Source organism: Lontra canadensis, unplaced genomic scaffold, assembly GCF_010015895.1.
Source record: "Lontra canadensis isolate GAN:19392208 unplaced genomic scaffold, GSC_riverotter_1.0 scaffold14, whole genome shotgun sequence".
In the NCBI taxonomy this organism is placed as follows: Eukaryota; Metazoa; Chordata; class Mammalia; order Carnivora; family Mustelidae; genus Lontra; species Lontra canadensis.
In genome coordinates, this window is record NW_022631008.1 from 21660676 (window position 1) to 21682060 (window position 21385).

General features: G+C 36.1%; 1 protein-coding gene across 8 annotated transcripts in view; it reads right to left on the reverse strand.

Moving 5' to 3' along the window:
• HACE1 (HECT domain and ankyrin repeat containing E3 ubiquitin protein ligase 1) overlaps window positions 1–21385 on the reverse strand; it is a 116516-nt gene that overhangs the window by 61320 nt on the left and 33811 nt on the right. For 6 of the 8 annotated variants that reach the window (XR_004382750.1, XM_032858216.1, XM_032858217.1 and 3 more), the window contains 5 exons: window positions 19594–19676; window positions 10958–11054; window positions 9860–9961; window positions 8692–8798; window positions 2148–2298 (listed from right to left, as the gene is read on the reverse strand). Coding sequence is in view for 7 of the 8 variants with exons in the window: in XM_032858216.1 (XP_032714107.1) it covers window positions 2148–2298; window positions 8692–8798; window positions 9860–9961; window positions 10958–11054; window positions 19594–19676 (540 nt within the window). In the remaining variant the exon portion in view is untranslated. The remainder of the gene's footprint in view (window positions 1–2147; window positions 2299–8691; window positions 8799–9859; window positions 9962–10957; window positions 11055–19593; window positions 19677–21385) is intronic. The other 2 variants (XM_032858219.1, XM_032858218.1) reach the window with 2 other exon arrangements.

A 21385-nucleotide genomic window follows, 5' to 3' on the forward strand; every position in this document is an offset into this window, starting at 1 on the left:
CAATAGTGAATATAATCCACATGCGATTTGGATAATAGTGACTATCTACACCTCAATTGATTTTCTATTCATCATTACAGGTAAGCAGAAATAATAAGCAGAAAATCAAATCAAGCCTAGATTCAGTAACTAACAGCACTGGCCACACCAGAATACATTAAGAACAACTGCATTATAATGAGAATGTTTAAGCAATAAAGCTCACAACAATGACAAAACAGTAGCTCAATGATTAAACTCAAATTGTGCAAAGACAGTAAATTATCACTCCAAACTACTGTTGAAGAAGTAGTATGTGAAAAGCCAAATCTGAACTACAAGAAGATGTATAACTGACTCCTTCCAGGAGGTGGCACAATGGGGGAAAAAAAAGGAAGGAAAAATAATAAACACTCTCTCTCACATACACGAACACACACACAGCTAAAAACTCTTTCCGACACTAATTCTTTAAAAAACAGTGAAGCAGCCTATCATACCTACTTTAGGTTATTAAAGAATCTACTAGTGTCACAATGCTTACAAAGCAGTTATTAAATGTCTGTAAAAAAAATTTCCATGTAAGAAAAAAATCATTTAGCATAAGTCATTAGTTTTACTTCAGATTTTACAGACAGTAAAGCTGTCAATCATAACTAGTTTTTGAAGAACTGACACTTTAAAATATTTATATCACTTTTTAGATTGATAACCTATATTTGTACTCAAAAGACTAAAGAAATATAAGCCTTTTGAACCAAAAAGCAAATTTTATACTATGAAAATCTCTTAAGAAAATTGCCTTTAAAAAGTAACATGAAAACAGTTATAAAGTTACACATTTGTCCAACATCTGAGTTATTTAAAAATATAATGCCACAAAAAAGCCCCACCAAGAGAATTACAGCCATGTTCATTTTGATTAATTCATAAAATTGTAATTTAATTTGGGTAGCAACATGGTCTTGGGTCTTACAGGAAGCAGCTAAAACAATACAAAATATTTTATGAAAATATGGGGTGCCTGGGTGGCTCAGTTGGTTAAGCAACTGCCTTTGGCTCTGGTCATGATCTCAGGGTCCTGGGATGGAGTCCCGCATCGGGCTCTCTGCTCAATGGGAAGCCTGCTTCCCCCTCTCCCTCTGCCCTCTCACCACTACCACCCGCCACCTCTGCTCTCTTTCTCTCTCAAATTAATAAAATCTTTTTTTTTTTAAGATTTTATTTATTTATTTGACAGACAGAGATCACAAGTAGGCAGAGAGGCAGGCAGAGAGAAGGGGGGGAAGCAGGCTTCCTGCTGAGCTGAGAGCCCAATACGGGGCTCTATCCCAGGACCCTGGGATCATGACCTGAGCGGAAGGCAGAGGCTTTAACCCACTGAGCCACCCAGCCGCCTCTCAAATTAATAAAATCTTAAAGAAAGAAAAAGAGAGAGAGAGAGAGAGAGAGAGAGAGAAAGGAAGAGAGAAAATATCTCAATGATTTTTCCTTGACGTGATATCAAGAATTGGCAGTAAACGCTGGAAATGAAAGTAATCTTACTTCAAAAACACATACACAGACACACACATGCTAATAACCTCTAAATAGAAACTAGATACTTTCAGAGGGGAGGTGGGTGAGGGGATGGGTTAAATAGGTGATGGGAATTAAGGAGTGCACTTGTCATGATGAGCACCGGGTAATGTATGGAATTGTTGAATCACTATACTGCATACCTGAAACTAACACTAACGCTGTATGTTAACTAACTGGAATTAACATAAAAACTTTTAAAAAAATGGACACAAGAAAAAAAAAGAAAACTAGATATTTTCTTTCCTTCTGAGTAAGAATTTTTTTTAAAAAAAGCATGATGGTTGCATATTGTCACATTTAAAACTTGTAATCCAATAAAAATGTAGATTTAAATAATAAATATCTTTACCCTTTAGAATACAACACTAATGGAATTAAAATGTTATTTGTAAGAAAAATACAGAAAACTCACCACTTAAGATTGCTGTTGATTAGACAGAAATTAAAGGAGAAAGGTGTGCCTAACTTAGAAAGTGGTAAAAAATAAATAAACTTAGTTTGTGATATTTCCAACTAACAAATGCAAGCTTTATCAAATTCATCTCTTTTTCAATTATCTTCCTAACAATATCATGTACTTTTCTGACCTTGAACACCTGGCTTCTTGGAGTTTTATTCCCATTGTAACCCAAATCGATTCCATTACTGGGAGAGGATGGACCAATTCGAAAGACATGACAAAATATCCTCACAATCCTTAAAAGGCTCTTCATTTGAGCATCATAATTACTAGATAGGCTGAAAATAAAAATTAAAATATGAACAGGTTAGGTGGACAATAAAAATTATATTTTAAATTACTTAAGACCTTTTTATCACATTGACCATGGGTTTCATAATACAACTAGCAAAATTCCTATCATGATAAGGTTGGAATGTTTTATTTAATAGGAAGTTGCTACACATTATTTGAATTGCATATGAATGAATTATTAATGTTTAAGCAACAAGAATATAACTAATAATCAAAGCATAAAAATAAGAAAAGCACCACTGTAAAACAGTTTCTTGGGGCACCAACTTAAGGCAATCTCAAACTCTCACTTTCAAAATATATATGTAAATTACACAGAGTCTTAGAACTCTGAGAACATTTCACAGAGAAACAATGATAGAAATGTTATGCTCTTAAGTCAACCCACAAATCAGCTGCAGAAGCTGAACCTTCTACTCTTCTACTCATAACAGGATTTTCGCATCTCTCCCCAGAATAGTAACCAATTGTTCACAAACAGTAGAATATTTACAAATTGAATAATCTTAAAAGTTACTATCAGCAAGCATGGTTCTCTACATAATGGGTAGTCTTAGGACTCTACATAAATATAGGATATACATCCCTGAAAAAAAAAACTCAAAACCAATTAATACAATATTGAATATAATATAAACCTTCTTTGATAAATCAAAAAGCACTTCAGAATCTTATAATACCTGGGGATTGTTCATCATCACAAATATCAATGAACTACCCTTCCACAGAGAAACTATAGTAGGAGTTAGGCTAAATCTGTACTGAATCTAATGACAGATCTTAAAAAAAATATTTGTTGTTGTTCAGGGGGTGGCTTTATTTTGAAATCTCTAACATCAGTTATCTTGTATTACAAGAGTTGCACAAAAGCAGAGTAAAGAGTTACATAAGCTTTTGGGCAGAATGGTATGACTGTCTTTGCATACATTAATTATCAAAGCTTACCCCATCTTCCCCTAAGTGTATTTTTACCCAGCTCACTAAAATTTTCCTCTATATTTTTAGGTATCCTTTAACATTAAAAAAAAAGTTAAGGATTAGGTGGATGGAGAGATGAGCAAAATAGATAAAAGGGATTAGAATGTACAAACTGACATTTATAAAAATAAGTCAAGGAGACGAAAAGTACAGTATAGGAAATATACTCAATAATACTGTAATAACACTGTATGGTGACATACATATGTGACTATATTTATGATGAGCACTGAGTAACATAAAGAATTGTTGAGTCACTATGTATGTTGTACATCTGAAACCAATATAACATTGTACATCAAACACACATCATACCACAATAATATGGAAAGAGCAAATGCCTACTTCTAAGTATTCTAATGTGATAAGTGCCAAATAGAGGGTATTTTCTACCCTGGTGACATGTGAACCCAAAATTTCCTAACATTTTCACTTCAATATTCATGTTGTTTTTCACTCTAAGAATTATTAAATTGTTAAAAAGTCAGTAAAAATGACCTATTAGTTACAAGTGTTATTAGTAAAATGTAACAGTTACTGCTCCCCATACTGTATTGAACTGGGACAGCTCTATCACATTAGCCAAACTTTTTGTTTTAGTAACTTTGAATCAAATGTGTACAGAATTACTACTTCAGCTTGTACTGAGTTTTATATATTTGTCTTTATGAAGTGTTTCTAATTTTATATCCTAAGATTGTTGAGACTGACAAAATAGAAATGTAGTTTGGCTGAAACTATCTCCTTCTTTGTGTCATGACTTCGGAAAAGTTAACTATGATGACTCTCAAATTCTTCCATGAGAAAGAGGTGAACCTGACTTTCCTCTGCAAAATTATCATATATATAGGGCGCCTGGGTGGCTCAGTGGGTTAGGCCGCTGCCTTCGGCTCAGGTCATGATCTCAGGTTCCTGGGATCGAGTCCCGCATCAGGCTCTCTGCTCAGCAGGGAGCCTGCTTCCCTCTCTCTCTCTCTCTCTGCCTGCCTCTCCGTCTACTTGTGATCTCTCTCTGTCAAATAAATAAATAAAATCTTTAAAAAAAAAATTATCATATATATAAAGATTTAAGTATCCAATCTAGGAAATACATCATGAGTTATCTTAAGAAGTATTTTCTTGGGGTGCCTGGGTGGCTCATTGGGTTAAGCCTCTGCCTTCAGCTCAGGTCATGATCTCAGGGTCCTGGGATCGAGCCCCACATTGGGCTCTCTGCTCAGCAGGGAGCCTGCTTCCCCTCTCTCTCTGCCTGCCTCTCTGCCTACCTATGATCTCTGTTTGTCAAATAAATAAATAAAATCTTTAAAAAAAAAAAAAAGTATTTTCTTACACAGTGGAATCTGAATATATTATTAATAGTCTAATAATTTTATTTACTGTACCCAGTTTAAACTTCTTTCCAAGCTGATTCACCGGATCTAAAAAATGTTATTTTTCACTCTACAACCGTGAAATATCTCTTTAGTATTAAATAAAAAGATCATAAAATCCAAACTTCATTATATCCTTCTCCATTTGATCATAAAATGATAATTTCTTCCCAAGCCATGTGGTATCTTAATATAAAAGTTTTAACATTAGTTTCCTAATGCAAAGCCCTATCAATACCTTTGGTTTATATAAGTATACTTTCATTCAGTGTCTCACTAAGCAAAGAGCTCTAATTTCTCTCATTTGCACACTGATAACTATCTTTACCTTTAATCATAAGCACACTGAACGCAAGATAACTCACTTAATTAGTGAAACACAACATTATGTACAAAAGGGCCTTCAGTATTTATCTTTAGTAAATATTCCTAGAATCATTTAGACAAAAGGCTATCCATTTTCTCAAAAGTAAGCTAAATAACATCTCAATTGTCACTAAACACATATTTGAATCCGTTTCCTTAATTAAAATTTCTGTTAAAGTATGTAGCCAAAATTATATCACATTGTGGGTTAAGAAACATAAAATTATTCACAAATGAGTAAACAAAAGGGAGACAATTTTGCAAAAGTGCCATGAAACATAACCTGGCAGAAGGGAATAATTTGTATTTGAGATCCTCTTAAGACTCTATACTGGCAGTTGTGAGATAATAGAAAATATATATATTGGTCTCTGTTCCTGGTTGCTGGCAGAATTCCTAAAACCCGCATAATTTCCTAAGTGATAAGAGCACTAGGAGCATCTTTTGTTCTAATATTTGGTCTTCGACCCATTTCCTGACATAGAGTTCCTAAATCCCTTATAATTTCCTGGGTGACAGCAGTGTCTTTTGTTCTACTGAGGTGACTCTTAGTGGGCTCCTGAATGAAGGCTGGTCTTGAGAAAGATGAAGCCATGATTAGAAGTTTGGAATTTCCAGCATCACCCCACATTCTCCAAAAAAGGGAGAGGGCCTGAAAATGCAGTTAATGACCAACATGCCTACAGGATAAAGCCTCCACAAAAAGCCAAAAAAACTGGGGTTCAGGGAGCTCCCAAATCTAAGAGGAAGGAGGTCATGAGAACCTCTGATACGAAGTGAAGTCAGACAGGTGTGGGTAACCTGAGGACCTACTACTTGCAACTGGCATCTGAAAGTGGGAACAGTCTCGTAGGAATGAGCTCTTAACCTGTGAGATCTAATGTATGTCTGGATGGACAATTGTCAAAGCTGAGTTAAACTGTACAGCAGCTGATGTCTAAAAAATTTCTTGGTGTGGGGAATAAAAAAACCCACACATCTGGTCAGCAGGGTAGAAGTCTGAGAGTGAAGGAGAAACACAGGATTTCCCCAAATAGTAAACAATACAATAAATTCTAATAAAATACTAATAACCAATATTCACTATCGACCTCAAGAAAAAGATACTCAGAGCCCCCAAAATGGCCGTAATTAACAGATTTCATAAAGCATATGAAAAGTAGCACTGTAAGTGGTGAGGCAATACAGGTTGGCAAAACAGTTTTAAAACCTGTTATGATCATGGCTCCCTTTTTCCCCACTCTACTTCCATTCCACTAATCTCCCTGTTACTTTTAAAAGCTAAACTGTAACTAATACTCTACCCTCTATTAGTGAGACCAGGAATCCTGGCTCTTCTATGTATTAGCTTGGTAAATGGTTAAACTTAAGCCTTCTTCTATGTCAAATGGAAATAACTTACTGTGAGGTTTAAATGAAATAATATATTTGAATGTTCCTTAGCTTACTGCCTGGTTAATAAGTGTTAAAGGTAAACTTAAAAACATAAATACAGAAAAAGATAGGCTTTCTCATTACTGTAGAAAAGCAAAAAGTAGAACAAAGATTTAAAAAGAAAAAAACAGGTAAGTTTTCTAATGTAAGAAATGTAGAATACTGGGGGCGCCTGGGAGGCTCAGTTGGTTAAGCGTCTGCCTTTTTTTTTAGGTCCTGGGACCGAGCCCTGCATCAGGCTCCCTGCTCAGTGGGGAGTTGTCTTTTCCCTCTGTCCCTTTCCCCCACTTGTGTTCTGTGTCTCTCAAATAAATAAATAAAATCTTAGGGGGGAAAAAAAAACAAAGAAATATAGAGTATAATAACCATAATTATTATCTCTGGCAATTTTCCATTTATATAATCATCATCATCATCATCATCTCTACTATGTACCAGACAACACGACTGGCACTTTATAGTACCTTATCATTGTCTTTTTACAACAATTCATTAAGAAGATATTTAATACCATTTTCCAACAAGGAAACAAAATCCTGACTGATTGTAAATTAAATTTAGGGAGAGATCTTATCTGTTTTATTTACAATCACCTACCAGATGGTCTGGTGGAGAGTAGGCACTCAGAAACATGTATTAGATATATGGGTAGATGATAAAGGGAAACTCAAAACCGTTACTTGCTGAGATCACACAGTAAATAGTGATATCTGGATTTAAACCCAAGCCAACCTTAAATCCCAAGCCAAGTCTTTATTTAGTATGTCTGAACTGTAGAAAGTCCTCATCAAATAAATGGATTAATAGAACTGACTAAATAAGAGCATTATGTAAAGCTGAAATTCAATGAATTCCATAAACAGAACCTAAGCAGTCTCAGAGGTAGAAACTGAACTAAAAAAAATTAGTAAATGGTACAGTACTAGAAATGTTGAAGAAAGACTTAATGGATAAAAGAACACAAGGGGGTGACCTTGGTATCATGAAGGGTAAGGGGCCTCGCAAAGATCCTTCTAAATAAACAGTACAGAGTGTGATTCTGATCTTAAGTATATGAAAAGCCCAAAGGAAGACAGAAACAACAGCTATCAAATGTAGTCAACAATGTAGCCGATTTCTAGAAAGAGCATGGAGTTGGAAGGAAGAAACTCCAGTTGCAACCACAGAGATGAGAGAAGACCAAAACCTATTCTAAGATTGTCAGTGTATTAAGAGAAGTGAAAAGAAAACTGCTAAGGGGGAAAGCATCCAAATAGAAGTGGGCCAAATTTATAAGCCAAGAAAAAACACATTTACTATTTCTAAATGATTTTTTCTTTTTTTAAAGATTTTTAGTTTATTTTTACTCCCTTTTTAAGATTTATTTGAGAGAGAGAATATGTGTGTGTGCACACAAGCGGGGTGAAAAGCAGAAAAAGGGAGAGAAAGAGTGGGAATCTGAAGTGGACTACACACAGAGCATGGAGACTGACACAGGGCTCGATCTCACAACGCTGATATCACAACCTGAGCTGAAATCAAAAGTCCGATGCTTAACCAACTGAGCCATCCAGGTGCCCTTAAATGGCTGTTTATTCCTAATTTGGACTGTTTATTCCTAATTGGGGTAGCTAACCATATACAGTGAAGTATAGTTGCAGGAAAATACAATACATGTAAACGTAAGTAATATAAAGGCATTACCTCCATGGATATAGCAATGAACCATTAAAACCATAGCATCTTCTGGAAAGAATAAAGAACTGAATGGAAGGGGACAGTTTAAGGAAAAACTTTATAAGGGACATGAAGGTATACAGGCTGAACAGTAGCCCATACACAGAGCTCTATAAATTAGTAATCAACACTCCTAAACTATTTTCTTGGGGGAAAGATAAAAAAAAAAAAAAAAAAAAAAAAAACTCCTAAACTTTCTTGATTATTCTTCATGTACGTTTTACTTAGATGACTAATCTAAGCTATCATTTTATAAAATTTTAGACACCTATGTCCAAATCCACTTAACTAAGTCTCTATTTTTAGTCTCTCTAGAGAGACTAAAATCTCCCAGTAATAGCTGATTGCCCTGGTCCTTTAAAATGAAACAATAGTAAGTCAGCAAATTTTTAGGACATCTTAGCACTGACAAAAACATCCAACAAAATAAACTATTCCCAGAAAAGCCTGAAAGGAGACAAAGCTGACAGATACTGTTACCTATTGATTCACTTATATTTTGGAAACACTTACCTAAGCAGCTTATGCCCATTTGTTGTGGCAACTTCAGCAAGGCTTGTTAGAATCTTTAGGTACTGGCTTTCACTTTGCTGAGACAAATGTTCCAGAACTTGCCGTAACTAAATTTTTTACAAATAAAAAATGTGATTATACAATAATCCATTAAACTTTATCAAGAAATTACATACCTATTAGTTTAAAAAGTATCCCAAAGCCAATGAGCTGAAATCAAGTCCTTTACAGTTATTTTGCCTTGCATAAATTCAAAACCTAATATAGAGATGACATAAAATCTTTTCAAAATCACCCAGCAAAAAAGTAATAAAAAATGCAAATAGAAATCACCAAGTTCATTTACAAAAACTTAATTCCAAACTTATAAAATATGAGAAGTTTAAACTCCGTAATTTTTCAGAGTAAAGATATTACAAAATAGAGCTCAATAAACCAGTGATTACCAATGATATGATACTCCTCCTTAGATTATTTTCCCCTACCTATGTGGAAAACTCCAATTATTTTAAGCAAAAACTAAAGACCCAGGGACGCCTGGGTGGTTCAGTAGGTTAAGCATCTGACCCTTGGTTTCAGCTCAGGTCATGATCTCAGGGTTGTGGGATTAAGCCCCAGGTTGGCTCTGGGCTCAGTGTGGAGTCTGCTTGAGATTCTTTCCCTCACCCTCTCCCCTTGCCCCCACCATGCATATGTGCACTCTCAAATACATAAATAAATAAAATCTTTTTTTTTTTTTTAAGATTTTATTTATTTATTTGACAGAGAGAGACCCAGCAAGAGAGGGAGCACAAGCAGGGCCAGTGAGAGAGGAAGAAGCAGGCTTCCTACAGAGCAGGAAGCCCAACTCGGGGCTTGATCCCAAACCCTGGGATCATGACCTGACCTGAAGGCAGATGCTTAATGACTGAGCCACCCAGGTGCCCCAAATAAGTAAAATCTTTAAAAACAAAACAAAACAAAGACCCAGAGGGCAGAAGACTCATAGGGTTAAATATTAACACAAAGTTTATATATATAATCCATACTTTCCTATAATGCAAATAAGCAAATTTGAATCATTAAAATATCTGTAATACTAAAATCACTAAGCACATTTTAAAATGCCACATATGCTAAACATGAACAAAACTTGTTCATTTACAAGTGACTAGCACAACTACATTACCATGTTTTCTCGGAGATCTTCATTCTGTGTCATTTGAATAATTGTCTGGAAAAGCCTAGGGTGATACTGAATTAATACTTCACAAGTCTCTCCATAGCCACCCTTTAAAAAAAAGAATAGGAAAAAAACTAAAATTATCTAGGTTTAAAAAAATGTTCCTAATGGAAAAGTTATTTCCTCTACATACCAGTCTGACACTAAATGTGAGGGTTTTCCACACAAGCAATTCTCCAGCTCTCTGTGGATACCAACTTAAGTGTAATACAATTTAATTCAATTCTGACACTAACTACCCAGTTAACACAGACTACACAGGTTAGAAGCTCAGTCTTATGAAAGTACCCCCGCTTTAGAAACCATTCACAAGTCCAAGCCACCCATACTTCTAACTAACCAGCTATAAGTCAGGAGTTCCCATAAAGCCCCCTTCAGGTTTGATAATCTGCTATTTGCTGTTTGATAACAGCTCACAGAATTCAGGAAAACACTTCATTTATTATAAAGGATACAACTCGGGAACAGCCAAATGGAAGAGATGCACAGGGTAAGGTATGTGGGAAGGGACACAGAGCTTCCATGCCCTCTCTGGGCATGCTACCATCTCACAACTTTGATGTGTTCGCCAATCCAGAAGCTCCCTGAGAACCCCACTGTTTACAGGGTTTTTATGGAAGTTCCATTACATAGGCATGATTGATTAAATTATTGGTCATTGATGACAGAACTCAATCTCCAGTCCCTCTCACATCCCCAGGAGTCACATGTTCAGTTTTCCAGGCAATCAGCACCCATCCAGAAGCTATCAGAGGCTTGAAGCCACCAGCCATCGCATTAATGTACAAAAAGACATTCTTATCACTCTGCAGATTCCAAGCGCCTGAGAAGCTCTTGTGTCAGGAACTGAGACGAAGACCAATATACATTTCTTACAATACCACAATTCCTTCTAATGATCATATTCTTTAAAAAAAAAAACACATATCCTTTAAAGAATAAAATCTTTGCTTTCAGCCTCTCGTCTGAGGAAAAAAAGGTGATTTTACCAGTCTCAGTTTCTACTATAAAGTAAAGGGCTAGGAATATATATTAACAACATACCTGTACACATAAATCCAGAGGTGTTACTCCATTTTTATCTGACAGATACTTAGCTCCTCGTAACAGAAGAATCTGTGCTGTGTCTCTCTGACCATGACTGTACAGAAGTAAAACCATGTTAAAAAATAATCTTTTTAATTTAAAGTCTTTCTCTATGAATTATGGACAGTCAATATGAAACAACAGAAGACTAACAATTTTTAAAGACTGAGAGGAAGATCTGAATTACATCCTCAACATCCAGGAAAACATTTCTCAGTATTGAATCATACCTTCACCACATAGATAAGAAACTGACCTATTCAATCTTAGAATCAAAGTAGGACACTTTACCTACAATAAATAATATTTTGGTGTAAGCAGCTACTACTCAGGCTTATGCTCCATTTTTTTCTTTCAATCATTTCCAACCCTCTTCGTACCTCACCCATCCAAGTCTAGAGACTTCTTAAGTCAAAAAACCTCAATATTCAAAACAAGATTACATTTTATGGCACTTTATACTTGGCAAATAAAGAAAGAAATAAATAGGAAGGAAGAAGAAAATACAAATATCAAAATAAGAGAATGGGAGAAGGGCAGGGATTAACTACCCCAAAATACTATCTAGCTTTCAACCTTCATTTTATCAACCCACTCAGTTTGGCTTCTGTTGACAGCTCTTTAATATGATCTAGAATGAACAACACTCTTATCCACATGCCCATTCTATTTGTTCTCTTTTCCAGTAGGAGTAAAATTAGCAACCACCATTCTTTCAGCTAGGAAGAAGCTAATTTGGGGACAGTAACCACTAGACTCCAAGTCTCATTATTTAGTGAGCTAATCTGATCCAAGATACTCAAGACAATACAAAATAAATTTACAATTCACAGACATTAAAGTTTAAAGATAATTTTATAAAACACCCAAGGAAGTCATCTGATCAAAAATTTCTATTTTGTAGACGACAAAAGCTACTAACTCAAGCATAGGTGAAACTAGAACTCAGAACCCTGTCTTCCAAAACAAGACTCTTTCTATGATACCATTACACTCAAACTGGTATGTCATTTCCCAAAGAGAAAGACACACAGACTACTCAGAAAGTTAAAAAAAAAACAAAAAAAAAACAATAACAACAACAAAAAAAACCCCTACTCATTCTTTTCCACAAAATGACACTGCATAAGTATACTTTATAATCAAATGGCATTAAAAAATTTAAAATTTTTAAAATTTAATAAACCCTACTATGAATGTGACAGCAGATAGTACAGATATATCACTCTCTCACTACTTTATTGTAATACTGATTACTTAGCTTAATAAAAGTATCAAGAGGCCAAAAATGAATAATATCTAGGGACGCCTGGGTGGCTCAGTGGGTTAAACCTCTGCCTTTGGCTCAGGTCATGATCCCAGGGTCCTGGGATCGAGCCCCGCATCAGGCTCTCTGCTCAGCGGGGAGCCTGCTTCCTCCTCTCTCTGCCTGCCTCACTGCCTACTTGGGTTCTCTGTCAAATAAATAAAATCTAGGAAAAAAAAAAAAAAAGAACAATATCTAATTTATTCCAGAAAACCAAGTAAATCAGCAATCTCTCCAAAAGCAACAATACATAGTTTTACTATTATACATCAAGAAAAGTCTTCATCAAGCATCATTTGTCCTTAAGCTGGGTATATTAGCCAACACATTATATATTACAGCTAATAGCAAAGAGGTTACAATTGACACTGTTCTGTTCTTTGTAATACCTAAAAATGAAAGCTAAATGAAAAGAAACTTAATCAACATTAATTTATTTAGAGAGATAGTGGTATCTTTGCTACTACCCTTGGTTCTGAAAAACCTAATTTTGCAATGCTAGTAAGTTCAACTTTAATGACATTTCTTCTATAATTATTTAATATCCATGTGTCCAATCACTCCAATTAAACTATAAACTTCTTCACAATATATTTGTTCCAGAGCACCAAGCATAGTAGTTAGCTTACATAACATATAATCAATACATATGCTGAATTGTATTATAGTTTTTTTTTTAAGATTTTATTTATTTATTCAACAGACAGAGATAACAAGTGGGCAGAGAGGCAGGCAAAGAGAGAGAGGGAGAAGCAGGCTCCCTGCCGAGCAGAGAGCCCAACGTGGGGCTCGATCCCAGGACCCTGGGATCATGATCTGAGCCGAAGGCAGAGGCCTTAACCCACTGAGCCACCCAGGCGCTCCTTGAATTGTATTACAGTTTTTAACTTCAGGTACCACTCATTTGTCAAAAGTATTATATAAGGTAGTGTACTATAGAAAGTAACCAAAAAAGACCCAAATCACAGTTTATTTAGGTTCTACTAAGTGACAAGCATAATGCTCAGTTCTTTTTACAAAGTCTGACTTAAACCTGACACTATCATAAAATGAGAATTCATTCCATTTTTCAGTTGAAAATAACCATGACTTGAGAAAACCCTGGAGTTACTCAAGATCACAATTACATGACAGAGAATTTGAATCTAGGTCAGTCTGATTCCAAAATCTTCCATCTATATATTATTCCACCAAGATGAATAAACAAAGTTTGCCCTCAAAGAGTAAACAATTTGGTACTCAAGGGAGTATGGTACAAGGTGCAAGGGGATATATGGTATGAGAAAAATACAATGGGGATCTCACACAATGGACAGACAAGATCAGCATGTACAAATGCAACACTGTTGAATATATGTGGTTTTTAAAGTCTCCAAATAATTTTATTTCTCATATATAGCAAAAAGGATAATTAGCATGAAGAAAAAAATACCATTTTGACATTTTTAGAAAACTGGAGTAATTTCTAAAACTACATTAAAATCTCATCTACAATCACGTAACATTTCATTTCAAAAATAAAAGCAAGAAACAAGAGCTAATAATATACAAAATCTGCCTAACCCGATTAGGGCTTCAAGTACCTCACCTACAATATTGCACAACATTAAGACTAACCTATAACAGGGCTGCCTGGGTGGCTCAGTGGGTTAAGCCTCTGCCTTCAGCACAGGTCATGATCTCAGGGTCCTGGGATCAAGTCCCGCATCGGGCTCTCTGCTAGGCAGGGAGCCTGCTTCCTCCTCTCTCTCTCTCTACTTGTGATCTCGCTGTCAAATAAATAAAATCTTAAAAAGAAAAAAAAAAAAAAAGACTAACCTATAACAAACTCCTCAGAGTGTTGCATAAAAGATTTTTCAGTTCAAATAACTGCAAAACTGTGCTCAATGAATGAGAATTCTTTACAATTCAACTATTTTTTTTTAAATATTGATTGAGATAATAGCCCCTTCAAGGAAATGCCAATGCATTTTCTGGAAACTAAGTTGGCAAAGATTTAATAAGAAAGCGCTAGTACTGGGGAACCTTGGTGGCTGAGTCATTAAGCGTCTCCCTTCAGCTCAAGTCATGATCCCAGGGTCCTGGGACCGAGCCCTCCATGGGCTCCCTCTCAGCAAGAAGCCCGTTTCTCCCTCTCACATTCCCCTCTGCTTGTGTTCCCTCTCTCTGTCTCTCTCTAATAAAAAAAATCTTTAAAAAAAAAAAAAGAAAGAAAACAAGCTACAGTACTTCTAATGTACTTAGAATTGATTTTTCAAGCACTTTGTCTCCTGATTTTAGACTTTCAAGCAATATAATCTGAAAACTTGGCTAAAGTGCATATAGTATATATATTCCAGTATTTTTTGGAATAACTTATAAAACAAAGAGACCATAGTTTCCAATGGTGTTTCTAAAGTTTACAATTTTGAGTCTTTGGCCTGTTTTATATGGCTATGATTGTGAAGTGAAAGGAGTCGCTTGGCAGTAGCTACAAATCCATGTTCAGAATCACACCTTTTTCTATTTCTCTATTGCACACATCATAATTACATAAACATCTCACTAACTTACTTTATCTATACAACCCCAGCTAAACCTCACTTTTTCTAATAGAAAAAGTTATCCCAGATACAGAAAACACACATCCAAAGCTTTACTTAAAGAACTCAGTTAAGGGAATGGGAAGCATACAACTGAAAATAAAACCAATCTAGCAATTTAAGGATTTGAGGCATTTTTAAGTACTATATGTAAGTACTAGGGATGGCTGGGTGGTACAGCTGGTTGCACAACCAACTCTTGGTTTGGCTCAGGTCCTAATCTCAGGGTTGAGGTATCAAGTACTGAATCCAGCTCTGCACTGAGTGCAGAGTCTGCTAAAAGACTCTTTCTCCTTCAGGGCACCAGGGTGGCTCAGTCGGTTAAGTATTAAGCTTAATTAAGCTTAATACCCTGCCTTAGGGTCTGGTCATGATCCCAGCATCCTAGGATCAAGCCCAGCTTCAGGCTCTCTCCTCAGTGGGGAGTCTGTTTCTCCTTCTCCCTCTCTCTGCTCGTGCTCTCTCTCACTGTCAAATAATTAAATAAAGTCTTAAAAAAAAAAAAAACTTTCTCCCCCTTTTCTCCACCTCTCCCTCTGCCCCCCTTAAAAAAAAGTCCTAAAAACAAAGCTGTCTAAAAATGGGGGTGGAATGGGGGAGGAATCATTGTGTGCCTACAGTACACATGAAAGAAAGGTAATGAATTATGTCTTGTGCAAAATAACTAGAGGAAAAAAATGGCTGGGAAATAGTGCCTGTCATAATTTTAGGTCAAAATCAGTTTGAAAATGACTCACTCACAGAAGCACTACATAATTAAATACGGGTCAGAATGAGAACCTAAGTATAACAAAGAAAAAAAAAAAAAGAAAAGGTCTGTATGGTGAAAGAAGAATCCTATTTCTCAGAATGAAAATCTTATACAGCAATAAAACCGACTGAGGACAACACTACTTTGTGCTGAGGAGTGGAGACGTGTGCTAGTTTAGTAGGCACTTACTAACTACTAAGTGCAAAATACACTAGCAAATGCTTTCTATATGCCATCTCATTTAATTCTCACTATAGTCCCACAAGCCAGATAGAACATTTCCATTTCCTAAACAAGGAGACAAAAGCTTCAGAGGTCAAGAAACCTGACTGAAGTTGCACAGTCTTGAGGCTAAGATTTGAACCCTGCTTCCATGGATCCTTCTCCTGTATATCTCAATACTTCTCAAATGTAATTCAAAATTTTTAAAAAGCATATGATGATATACCTAGTAATACCTCTCAACCAATAAAAACTTGCATTAATTTTTTTTAATTTAGTTTGTCTATAGGGTCAACTTGTTCTGTTTCCCACATTCCTTTCCCTTCTCATTCATCAGAGAGGATACACTGGGAATAATTTATATGTTTAATGTATACCTATATCTAGATATCGCAAAAAAAATTAAAAGTATGCCTACAAGCACCATATGATTTCACTCATATGTGGAATTTAAGAAACAATATAGATGAACATATGGCGGAGGGAAGTTGAGAGAGGAAAACAAACCATGAGAGACTTAAAGATGGAGAATAAACAGGGTGCACAGAGGGAGGTGGGTGGGAGATGGGCTAGATGGTCTAGTATTTGCTAGAATAAAAGTTAATGATGGGAGGAGCGCTTGATTGGCTAAGTGGGTAGAGCAAGCAACTTGATCTTGAGGCTGTGAATTTGAGCCCCCTGTTGGGTGTAGAGAGCACTTAAAAATAAAATTAAAATCTTAAAAAAAATTAAAAATGGGCACCTGGGTGGCTCAGTGGGTTAAGCCTCTGCCTTCAGCTCAGGTCATGATCTCAAGGTCCTGGGACCAAGCCCCACATCAGGCTCTCCCCAGTAGGGAGCCTGCTTTCCCCTCTCTCTCTGCATCTCTGCCTACTTATGATCTCTATCAAATAAATAAAAATTTTAAAAAATTAAAGAAATAAAAGTTAATGATGGGCATATACTAACAGAAAGTACTTCTAAAAAACTCTTTTACCATACCTCTATGCTCTAACTATAAGACTATCCACGTTCTGCATAACACTAATATACCTATATTTAACATGCCATTGTTACAGAAGATTTTCCTCAAACATGTAATTATAGCAATTAATTCATTCAAAAACATTTACTAAGCATCTAAATGCAAAGCACTGTAACCACACATTGAATATAAAGTGGTGAATAAAATTCTTGCTTTTATTGAGCTTTCAGTCTAGTAGGAGAGAGACACTATAAACAAGTAAATAAACAATTACAAAATACAAGTGCTCGTGCACCTGGGTGGCTCAGTCCATTAAGCTTAAGTGTGGGACTCTTTATCTTAAGCTCAGGTCTTGATTTCAGGGTCGTAAGGTCAAACCCTGTGCTGGCTCCAGGATAGGGGTGAGACTACTTAAAAAAAAAAAAAAAAAAAGACTGTGATGCTTCTGTGAAAGAAAATTTGTGGGGAGGCCTACTCAGACTGGTTAAGGACTACCTTCCTAAAAAGTAACAGTTAAGCAGTGACATAAAGAAAGAGTCAGCCACATAAAAAGCCAAGTTAAGAGAATTTCAGGGAAAACAAACAGTATGCAGAAAGCCTGCTGGAAAGAGTCCCGTGCATTTGGTGAACTCAGAGAAAGCCAATGTGACAGAAGCGGAGTGACGTAAGCTGGGGTCAGACCATGCAGGTCTCATAGGCAAAGGAAGAGCCTGTATTTTATTTGAAATGATGCACAGACACTGAGAAGTTTTAAAGACAAAGTTTAAACACGGTGACAAAAGCTGATCTTTTTTTTAAAGATTTATCTTGAAAGGGGTGGGGAGGCAAATGGAGAGAAAGAGAAAGAATCCCACGCAGACTCCCTGCTGAGCACGGAGGCCGCCTCAGGAGAGGCGACCATGAGACCATGACCTGAGCTGAAATCAAGAGTCAGATCAACTGGCTGAGTCACTCAAGCACCCCAAGTCGATTCTTTTTTTTTTTTTTTCAAAGATCCCTCTGGCTGTTGAGGAAAAGACAGATGGGAAGGAAACAACAGAGAAATCAGACAGACCAGTTAAGAGACAACTACAGCAGTCTAGACAAGCGCTAACAACATCAACTAAAGTCATTGCAATGAGCTGGAGAAGAGATTCAGAATATATTCTGAAGGTAGAATTTATAGAACTAACTAATAAATTCCAAGTTCAGGGTCAAAGAGAGACAGAGAGAGAGAGTAATAAAAAATAATGATCTAGTTTCTGTTTAAACAACTGAAAGGACAACAGTTCCAATGACTGAGATGAGAAAAGGCAAACAGAAGATATGAGAAGGAAATTCAGAAGCTTTGTTTTGGACATGTTGACATCTGAGATTCTGTATGACTTGCGAGTGATGATGTAAATCAGGCAAGTGGCCATCAAATCTGAAGCTTCAAAGAAAGGACTGATTTAGAGATAACGCCTCAAGATAGGATATAATTTCAGGGAATCAAACAGTGACATTGTTCATAAATTCAGAATGCCATGAAAAGAACCGGTTTTCTAGCCAAGCAACCAAAACATAAATATACTTTAAGAAAATGGCTGGATTCAGATAGCATATAGAAGTCCAGAGATTTGAAAGTCCTTGTATTCTAACTCAAGGTCGTTCAATGATGATTTGAAGCAGTCTGATAAAAGTAACATCAGAGACTCTAAAGAGAAGCTAAATAAGAACAAAAGTAGGTCTTTCAATCTAAAACAAACATCCAGTAAAATGATATATAACAGAAAAAAGAATAAGAAAAGAGGAACTTTCTGGATAACTCCATATCTGCATTTAAGAGCCTAAATAAATACTGTACTTCATATAATCTAAACCAAAGACAAGAAACACTGGTTTACTGTAAACTGGTTCTAATTGGAAACTACATTTAGGGGGCCTGAGGGGCTCAGTCGTTAAGCATCTGCCTTCGGCTCAGGTCATGATCCCATGGTCCTGGGATCAAGCCCCGCATCAGGCTCCCTGGTCGGCGGGAAGCCTGGTTCTCCCTCTCTCACTCCCCCTGCTTGTGTTCCTTCTCTCGCTGTGTCTCTCTCTGTCAAATAAATAATAAATAAAATCTTAAAAAAAAAAAAAAAAAAGAAACTACATTTTTATAACATAGTATGTATGTATGTGGATATGTAGGTACAGGGTGGAATACCTTTGTAATTGTTATGTTGTTAGCTCCTTAAGGACTTAGATTTATTTATTACTATATCACTAATACTCTAATATATGGCACACAATGAGTGCTAACTAAACATTTGCTTATTACATGAATGAACAAATGAACAAAGCGTACGCTTCAAGAAAATGAACCAAAACAGAAGTACAAAAATAACTTAATGCATAATTTAATATCTAACAAGACAAATTCAAAGATTTTTTTTTTTTTAAGTTAAAACTCCAAAGAAAGCAAAGACATGGCTCTCTGGTCCAAGACATACTTTAATAGCTCATCCCTCCGGAATAGATCTAGTACTTAACAAAGAAAACTATGGAAATTACTGAATTACAGAGGTATCTTTTTTCATTACTTATTAAGAAATTAGTCTAAAATTTAAATAATCAAGTAAATCAAAAGCTCCCACCTACACCACATAAAAACACTGGCAATATAATAGAAAATGCTTTTACTTGTGCAGTTCAGCAAGCACAGCATTTGTGGGAAAACGAGAACTTCAGAAAATATACAGAAATGCTTGTCTTTGGAAATGTAATAAATACATTAATGAGAACATCTGGAAATATAAAATATCCTACCTGCAAGCAAAATACAATGGAGTAGCTCCAGATACATTTGGTCTGTTAATATCAGCACCACTGTCTAGCAAGCACTGCACTGTCTGGAGGGAAAAGAAACAATTAAAAAGTAAAGCCAGAGAAGTCAAACAAAGACACAATTATCATAATTTAAACAGATATAAGAAATGCTCTTGCCACTCCCTGAAATTTTAAAGTAGAATAAGTCGGAACATGACAATTATGATAGCTTAACTACCTCAACTTTTTGGTTAGTCCTTTTGAAACAATGTATGTGGAATTATCAATGCAATATAACCTATGTTAACCTAGAACATTGCTGACACATGTAGCTACCAAAGACTTGAAAAATGGCTAGAATAACTGAGGAACTGAATTTTTTATTTTATTTCATAATAATTAAGTTTAAATAGCCACATATGGTTAGTGAAATTGACAGTGCTACTCTAGATATTTGTTTCAGAAACCAGAATTTTTGCCTCTAAAAACAAAAAATAGGGACCAGAATTATCACTTTCTTAAACTCAAACATAATTACTAAACATAATTATTAAAGTTCAAAATGTTAAAAAGCTAAGAAGTCCTTTTGCTATTAACAGTAACCAATACTGTTTCTCTGCTAGTCTCATTCATACATACTCTGTTAAGCTCTACTTCTGCAATCATCTGAGTCATACTAAGAAAGAGCAAGTTAATGTAAAATCTTAAAAACACATATTCGGTAACTAGATATAGAATGTGGATCGCCTGAAAACTTAAAAAAAAAAAAAAAAAAGAATCTCTTCTGGTTTTATTCCTTTGATGGGTTTCTCCTGCAAAAAGAAAGAAAACATGTAACAACCTAAAAGTTTTTGGAATTACACTGTTTAATATTACCTTTAGACTGAACATACATGTTCATTATTAATGTTCTAAGACCTAGTACAAGGTCAGTAAAATAGTAAGACTATAAACTCACAAGGAAGAATAGGAAAGAACACAACAGCATGCTAGACAAGTCAGTAAGTTTCGGGAAAGTGGCAAGCAAGTGGAGGAATAGAAACCAACTTAGCAGATCAAAGGCAGCTTAAGTCTAAGCACCTGCAAACGTGGATTCCAACAAACCACCAAATTCCCCCTGTTGAGCATACATACAAAACACAGGAGTTGGGAGAACCAGATACCTTGGAAGATAGGAACAGTTACAAAGAGCTCTAAATGGGAATTGTAGTAAAAGCCTACAAAAGAAACACCTGGACGTTACCACAGGACCCTTCCTCCCCATACATACAGTTAGCCACTATCTCTCCCTACACTGTCTCAAAATAGAGAGGTTTATCGTCTGGACAAAGTGAATAGGGAGGCTCAAGACTGACAGGCAAGATACATAGGTAAAGCAGAGAATAGGAGCCATGAAGAGCACAATTAAGTAAAAACTTCCAGCCCCTATGTTCCAATGGACTCCCAGAAATCCAGGAGTCAGGCTAAACCTCAAGGGGTAGAGACTGAAAGCCTCCTCTGCAGACTGGCACCAGAGAAGATACCAACAAATACTGGCCTTACAGAGTGGCCATGAAATAGCCCAGTCACCCCTAGGGGACACCTGGCAATGCTGGGAGATTTTCTTTTCCATGACTGGGGAAGGGTATGCAACTGGCAGCTAGTGCGTAGAGGTCAGGGATAGATCTAAACATCCTACAATCTACAGAGAGCCCCCATAACAAAGAATTTTCAGTTCCATCAATAGTGGCAAGACTGAGAAACCATAGCATTCCGTGATGTCAGTCGACAAACCCAGCCCATGTACATGATA